The sequence below is a fragment of the Octodon degus genome, unplaced genomic scaffold (genome assembly GCF_000260255.1).
Source record: "Octodon degus isolate 3935 unplaced genomic scaffold, OctDeg1.0 scaffold00180, whole genome shotgun sequence".
NCBI lineage: Eukaryota > Metazoa > Chordata > Mammalia > Rodentia > Octodontidae > Octodon > Octodon degus.
Window position 1 is genome coordinate 1,401,588 of NW_004524756.1, and position 7,721 is coordinate 1,409,308.

Here is a 7,721-nt window from a genome sequence, read left to right on the forward strand (position 1 = left end):
GTGAAAGCCTGAGAGAATGTTTTCTCTCCATGTGACTCTCCTTAGGCACACTCTACATCATGGATCACTTTCCTCTTTGGACCCCATAATCTCTTTGATCAGAAAATTTGGGACAGCATTGTCTTTTTCACATACAAAAATACTGAATTAAAAAGAAAGCCATCAATACTGGTTTTTTAAAAAGCAAAACATGGCATTTAAGCACAATGGCAAAATCAATGAGGGGTCTGCCGGTGCTGGAAGTACGTTGCATTCCCCAAGTATCGTTTATTGTTCAGAAAACAAAATGAAACAACTGTGTCCGCGCGGCACCTCGGGCCTCCCACGGAAGCTGACACCAGCCAGGGTGGCGCGGTGATTCCGGGACGTCGTGTGCATTTGCAGCTGAACCCGCTCCTCCTGCCGCGCTTTGCCGCCACCTGTAAGCGGCAGCGCCATAATGAATGGCACTGTTTAAGTGGCTGGGCCGGGACCCAAGGTTTTCTCAACGCGGCTCAGCCTGTGAAGCGGTGGGCATTTGGGGAAGCAGGATGACAGCCAGGAACCTCCCGCTAAAGGACTGGAGGCGCGCGGGTCAGGCCACGGCGTGGAGGACCCAGCGCAGGCCCTGGTGCGGCAGTTTCCGGCCACACAAAGAGCCCGCGGCCGCGTGCACTAGAAGCGGCTTAGCCTCACCCGAGGCCCGGCGACCCGAGGGCATGGACAAAGGGGCTCCGGGGAGGGCCCCGCGGTGCGGTGGGGTGCGGCCGCCCGGCGCCCCCTGGCGTCTCGGAGCCCGGCCCGCGGGGTGACGCGCTCCCGGAGCCCCCTGCGCCCCCTGTGCGCAGCCCGGGAGCCGTGGGAACTGGCGCAAGAGGAAGGCTAGGCGCCGCGGCGGAGGCGGCAGGCCTCCTCAGCGTCCCCGGAACGGTAGCAGCTGCCTCAAGCGGAGTGGGAACGCAGCGGGCTTGGCACGGCCCAGGACCCAGCTGCGGAGCGGGAGCTGCGAGTTCCCCGGTCCCGAGCTCCGAGCGCGCCAGCCGGGACGCGGGGACGCGGGGCGAGGGTGGCCCCGGGCGCCTTCCGTTTGGAGGAGCCGCACTCCTGGGAAGGGACAGGGAGCTGTCAATCAGCAAGGGAGGGAGCGCAGCGGCGCGGGTGATGTCAGCGGATCACAACAAAGAGGGGGGATTCCGGGAGAAAGTTGCGGTGACCACGGCGACACCCCAGGGCCAGGGGGACCGGGGGAGGGGACTCAGCCCCGGCGCAGACTTTGGGGGCCGAGGGACTGAAAGGGCCGCGGGGGGAGGCTGGGCGAGCGCGCCCGGCTGCTCCTCCTCTTCCTCCTCCTCCTCCGGACTCGCAGGGCTCAGCCCCCAGCTCGCTCAGCCGCCGGGAGCGCCGGGAGGGACGGAGGCAGCGCGGCCGCGAGCCGGGCAGTCTCCGCCGCCATGGACAGCGACGACGAGATCGTGGAGGAGGCTGTGGAAGGTACGCGCGGCCCCGGAGCCCCGGCCCGGGGAGGAGGGAAGGAGCGCGGGCCGGGCCCAGGGCGCCACCGTTCCTGCGCGACTGGCCGCGGAGGGCTGGGGAGGGCCCGACGACCACGGCCACACTGCCGGGAGCGCGCAGGCCGCGGACGGAGCCCAGGGGACGCGCTGCTGCGGCTTCGTCCAGCCAGCCCCCGCCTGCAGCCTCCGGGAGCGCCGTGCCCCGGGACTCGGGGGAGCAGCCCCCCATCCCGGGTTTAGCAACCGCGGTCCTCTCGGCCACCGGCCCTCTCCTTCCCCTCGCTGCCGGCTCCCGCGGCTACCGTGGTCGCGTCCGGTCTGTCCCCCGGACGCAGCGCGCGGGCTGGACCGGGCACGTGGCGGCCGCTCTGCCCCGAGAGGATGAAATCACTGCTGGCCGGGACCACACTCGGGTCGGACCGGGACGCGGCGGCCCTGCCCTGCGCTGACCCGAGCGCCCCCTCCCCCAGCCGGCCTCAGCGCGGTGCAGTGCGGGCGCCCGAGCCCCGCTGGAACCGCGGGTGACTCTCAACTTTCCGAATCCCATGCCGCTGGCCGGTGATCTCACCGCCTCGGCTCGGGTCTCTCCGCCCCTAGTCCCCTGGCGCCCCTCCCCGGGCTGTTCTGTTCTCGACACTTTGTTTTGCTGAGTTTCTCCACCTCTCCCCCCCCCCTTTTTTCCCCTTAGTTTTGAAGAATGATGTAGGGACGTTATACAATCTCGTTGCTTGTACCCTGAGATGTTATGATTTTGTAACAGCGAATACTGAGCATATTTGTTCGATTCTACTCCAAACAGTGCGTCGTGATATTTTGCAATGTGGTGTAGTTATTATTCTAGAATATTTTCAACCAAGCCTCTCAGTAAATAATTTTTAGCTGTCGGTTGAACTTTGTTTTTGTCTAATTTATATAAACAAGTTCTCACAAACAACAAGGAAAAATAAAGTGCCAGAGCTCTGCAGATGCATAAAGAATGTGTCTTTAGCGCTACATGAGGAGAAATCAGTTTTTATATCTCCATAAACAACCCTTTTGCGTGCTCCTGAAGTGTTAAGGCGAGATGAAGCAGAATGTTTCTGGCATTCGCTAAACGGGCTCCAATGTAATGTAAATATAAACACATATTTCTTTATCTATTTCCAAAGCCAATTAAGTGTTCATTTTAACGTCACATTTTTACTGTTCCGAGCTCACAGCGATTGTCTGTAACAAGTACATTTGGTGTTAGATTTAGGGAGGCCAAAGCAATGGTCTGGGCTGGTCCCCAGGGAGCATTTGAAAATTCTGCGCATCGTGAAAGAAAACAAAACACTCCTCTGAAATTGTTAGGATTGCCTTCCATTCCTCAAAGTTTGTTTTTACTTGTAAGAACTTAATACAACAAAAATTTCATGCAAACCGTGGATTACAGGTAATACCACCCAGATTTAAATCACCTTCCCTTTTTGTAACTATTCAGAAGGCTAAGGTCCCATTTCCCATGATCCTTGGGCTCCTTTAAGAAAAAGTGAACAAGAGCTTTAGAAATATCTGTGTTGTTTTTGAGATTAGATTAGAAACAGGGACATTTCTTTATATAGTTATATAGGGTGAATATATATATAAATAAGTACATTCTTGTGAGCACTATTAATAATTATGCTAGGACAACTGGCTTCAGCCTTGAATGTCTTGGGCGATCTGGGACACATACTCAGTTGCATCTAACCTTATACAATTAGAGTAACTTTGAATTTGCATGTATCTGGTGGTGTCAGGGATACAAGCCAGGGCCTCCTGCATGCTAGGCAGCAGCCTTCCCCTGAGCTACACCCTCAGCCCTAGAATACCTTTTTATCTTTAAAAATCTTTAGAACATCCAGGCAAGGTGGTACAAGCCTATAGCCCAGCAACTGGAAAGGCTGAGCAGGACCATGGCTTGAACCCAGCAGCCTGGGCCAAGCTCTGGGACGCAGTGAGAGACCTTGCCTCAACAGAGAGAAACCTTCCAGGGGCCTCAGGCTCAGACATGCGCAGCATCTAGAACACACATGTGCACACAGTACATTGCGCCCGCAGGACTCGCTAGTGCTTCTCATCCTTTTTGCTGCTCGTCCAGTGGTCTTTGTTTAATGTCTAACCAGTGTGGGGGAGGGGTGCAAATGGCTTATGGTCTTTTCCTAAAGAGAAACAAGCCTGAGTGTGTTGGTGTGTAAATGCCAACGAATCTACCTCTCTCCACAGACTGCCTCTCTCAAGAGACGCAGCCTCTCTTCTCAGTGGTTTCATTGTCACAGCTGTTATTCTCGTTGCTGTAATTTTTTTTCCATCACTGTAATTGTTTAGCTCCTATTATGTGCAGGTTCTGTGCCACAGAAGTGTTTCACAGACCTTACCCAGTCAGTCTCAGGAGATGGGTACTAATAGTGTCCCAGGTGTGCAGAGATGACACAGAGAGGAGTTCAAAACTTATCCAAAAGCAGTGAGGAGGGCAGGAAGATGGCTGTGAGTTCAAGGCCGGTGTGGAGTCCTGACCACCCTCTGCCAGGCTAAACTATGCTACATCCTTAATCTTTGATGAGTCAGTCAAGTACATGAACTACTTGGTAACCGGGCTAAGAAGTACTCTGTTGGCACCAGCCTTTATCAGTGTAACTCTTCAGATACTGTTTCTCATAGAATTCAGTGTCTTGCAGGAAAAGGCATGTGAGAAAAGGGAATTTGACATTCAGCCTCTACAACAGACTTTTTTTTCTCCTTATTAGAAACTTATGTAATTCCAGCATTTGGGAGGCTGCAGCAGGACTAATTGCTGCAAGTTCAAGGCCAGCCTGGGTTACAAAGTGAGTTCAAGGCTAGCCTGAACTACATAGTGAAGCTCTGCCAAAAGAAAGAGAAATTTATACTGGGGAAAAAACTGGCCTCTTTAGAGCTCAAGTTTAAGTCCCTTGCACATCATATACTGCATTACTGTATGTGTTGGAGCTCTGTCAAGATAGAACTGAAAACTGAAGGTCAGTGAGTTCCTGAGGGAAAGTGGGGACAGGAGAGGATGTGTCAGGAGGGAACAGTTTGTGTACCTTTATCTGCCTTGCTTCTGCTCCTTTGTGGAGGCCACAGGCCCAGGGCTGCACAGGGCCTGAAAACTCCAGGTGAGTGAGCTTGCTTGCCTGTCTGCCTGCCTGCCTGCTTGCTTGCTTGCTTTTTCTTTCTTTCTTTCTTTCTTTCTTTCTTTCTTTCTTTCTTTCTTTCTTTCTTTCTTTCTTTCCCTCTTTCAATCTGAGATAGACTTGCACCATGTTGTCCAGGCTGCCTTGGAATTTCTGAACTCAAGCAATCCTCCTGCCTCAGCCTTCTGAGTAGTTAGGACTACAGATGTGTGCCCCACCCCAATTCATTGTGGCTTAGTCTAAGGGTCCAGACTACAGCAGTGGTGGTACATAGCTGTAATCACAGCATTTGAGATGCTAAGGCAAAAAGATGGCTGTGGGTTCAAGGCCAGCCTGGGCTACATAGTGAATTCGGGGCCACCCTGAACTGCATAGCAAAATCCAGTCTCAAATAAACAAACACACACAGAGTGAAGTACTTATGATTCTGTTGAAAGTAATGTCTTTATTTTCCAATGTTTTTTTTTTCAGGACCTTTGGAAACATAGGTACATTTGTATCTGTTTCTTTGCTTGTTTGTTGATACAAAGGTGAACACAAAGTGGTTTAATACCAGTTCAAGTAAATACATGGACTCTACATAGAGGAGTTGGGAGGGTTTAGAAAAAATAATATTGCACTTGGGGAAGTGGGTGGGACAAGACTTTCCAGAAGAGGTGGCAGATTTGAGTGGAGAGGGGGACGTGGTGGGGGCAGATGTCAGGCTACAGAAGGTACCCCTTCAGTTCTGAGGGGACAGGCTTTGACAGAGAGTGGGGAGGGAGGAGCTGAGAGCACCTGTGGCATGCTGGTGCCTGGCCATAGTGTGCAGGGCAGTCACCTCAGGCTGCGCAGCCACCTCCAATGCCGTGATGAGGACAGGCTAAGCGTGAAAGGCCTGGAAACTTGTAGGAGATGGGGGGAAATGCCCCAAAGGGGAAGTATCACCATCCCCAGAACAAGGGGCCAGGCTGAAAACAAGTTGCTCAGTGTTGCTTTGCCCAAAGCCCTCAAAATAGCAAAAGCATTTCTCCTAACACCCCCAGCACCCAGTGCGGCCAGACTGTAACCTGACACACGGGCTCAGGGCCTAGTGGCAGCTGCACCTTGTGTACCACATATAAAAATCATGATCATAGCAAAGAGCCATCCTCAAGAGTTTCTGACATTGCTGACAGTGTGTGTGAGTGTGTCCCGAGGGCCTGTTCTCTGCATTTACTGCTTGCCTGTGCTTGCCTATGGTTATGACTTTTGGGAGGCTTTGTGGGGTCAGCAAATCCCACAGCTTGTATAGGGTCTCTGGTTCTGAGGGAAACACACACACCCGCCCTCAGGTCACTGGCAAGAAAGCCCGAGGCAGCTGGCGCCAGGTCCAGGTCTCGAGGGAATTTCCTGTCACACAGAATGCAGGCCTGGCTGCCATTGCCCAGGGAAAAACCTTGCTCAGAAGGGACTTAAGGGAGCAAGGTAGCTTTCCATCCACTCAGTAGGTAATGATGACGAAGGGCAAAAGTAGACTTGGGAAACTGTTGCTTTTCCTTTGTCTGTGTCCGATAAATATGCAGCCAGATGCAGATCCAGAGCCGATGTTCCACTAGGGGCTGTCGCCTGACTTGGCACACTCTGCAAACTGACCTCAATCAGAGGCAGGAGGATGGGCGTTTCTCTCTCTCAGTTAGGTAACACTGGCAAGGGACAGGAATGTGCAACCAGGATATGCCGTTGAAATCTCTTGGCAGTCCTGAGAGGATTATCTTGGCCACAAAACTTTGTCTTCCACTTCTCTGTGAGGGGACTGTGAAGTCCTATCATTTAGAGCAGCCTCGTTCTACTCTCAGCAAGAAAGGAAGGCTGTGCAGGCGGCTTGCTCTCTCTAGAGAGAAAGCAAAACCATTTGGAGAAAGGGCCCTCGGCAGACCCTAGTGCATGCTGTGCTTCCTATGGCGCTGGGCCTTCCTCTGCAAAATGGGAATTTGGGAGATTGCTGGGAGATTTAAATTTAATAGGAAAGCACTTAGCCCCAGGACAGGATATTTTTTCTTCTCTGTTTATCAATAACTCTATTAAATACCCCAGCTCCACATGCCTTACCAGACTCGCCCTTAAGGCAGCCTGAGCCAGCCAAAACAATAAAATAAAATAATAAAAAATAAGTTGACTACACCCCAGCACTTGGGAGGTTGAAAACAGGAGGATCACTACGAGTCCGATCTGTGTAGTGAGACCCTGTAGACCCTTTAAATACATTAAAAAAAAAAAAGTTGACTATCACTACTTGACCCAGTGTCACATGATCCTACTGTCCAAATAGCACTGAACAGGCATGCAGAGTGGAAATACTGAGTGATCACACCCTCTTCTAGTTTCTAGCTCATTTAATTGATCACATCCTAAGGATACAGAGACAAGGAAAGAAGACTGGTCTACTGGATTTTAGAACTCTCACAAGCAGCCTAAGCCTCCAGAGTGGCAGGGAAGGGGCTAGGGATACAGTCCGCGGTGGGCGCTCCCCTAGCATGCACAAGGTCATGGGTTCCAACCCCAGCACTGGGGGAGGAGTTCCCGTGATGAACAGAATTGTGTACTGCAAACATGTGCTAAGAAAAAGAATTTTAAATGTCAGGAAAAGGCCACATGTACCTCTTCCTAACTGCACGTCAGGCAAGCTCTAACACTGAGCTACACCCCAGGTCCCCTAGCAAGGGGGAACAAAAGGAAGAAAGAGAAGGGGGGGGCACTGAAATGGGTCTCCCGCTTAGAGCAGGGTTGAGATTTTTGTTGTCTCTTTTGGGATCAGTGCAGTGCTTTTCATGTGTTATCCACACCTCCCGGTTTCTCTTTTTTTATTTTATTTTTTTTGTTTTTGGTGCCAAGGACCAAACCTAGGGCTTCCAGCTTGCTAGGCAAGCATTCTACCGCTGAGCCAAATCCCCAGCCCCCCGGTTTCTCTTAATAGCCAGTTCTGCGGCCCCTTTGCTGATTTCTTCAGAAATGGGACATGGTAGAAGTGGAGTGACTTTATATTGCAGTGTTTAGCCTTTCATGTACATGGCTACCGTAACATCTCTTGATCTAAAATGGAGTAAAATATATCAAAACA

The 7,721-nt window shown here is 51.9% G+C and overlaps 1 protein-coding gene across 3 annotated transcripts in view; it reads left to right on the forward strand.

The window, feature by feature from the left end:
* The first annotated feature begins 303 nt into the window (after positions 1–303).
* Setd7 (SET domain containing lysine methyltransferase 7) overlaps positions 304–7,721 on the forward strand; it is a 48,200-nt gene continuing 40,782 nt past the window's right edge. For all 3 annotated transcript variants that reach the window (XR_002818599.1, XR_002818600.1, XM_004643627.2), the window contains exon 1: positions 304–1,470. Coding sequence is in view for 1 of the 3 variants with exons in the window: in XM_004643627.2 (XP_004643684.1) it covers positions 1,431–1,470 (40 nt within the window). In the remaining 2 variants the exon portion in view is untranslated. The remainder of the gene's footprint in view (positions 1,471–7,721) is intronic.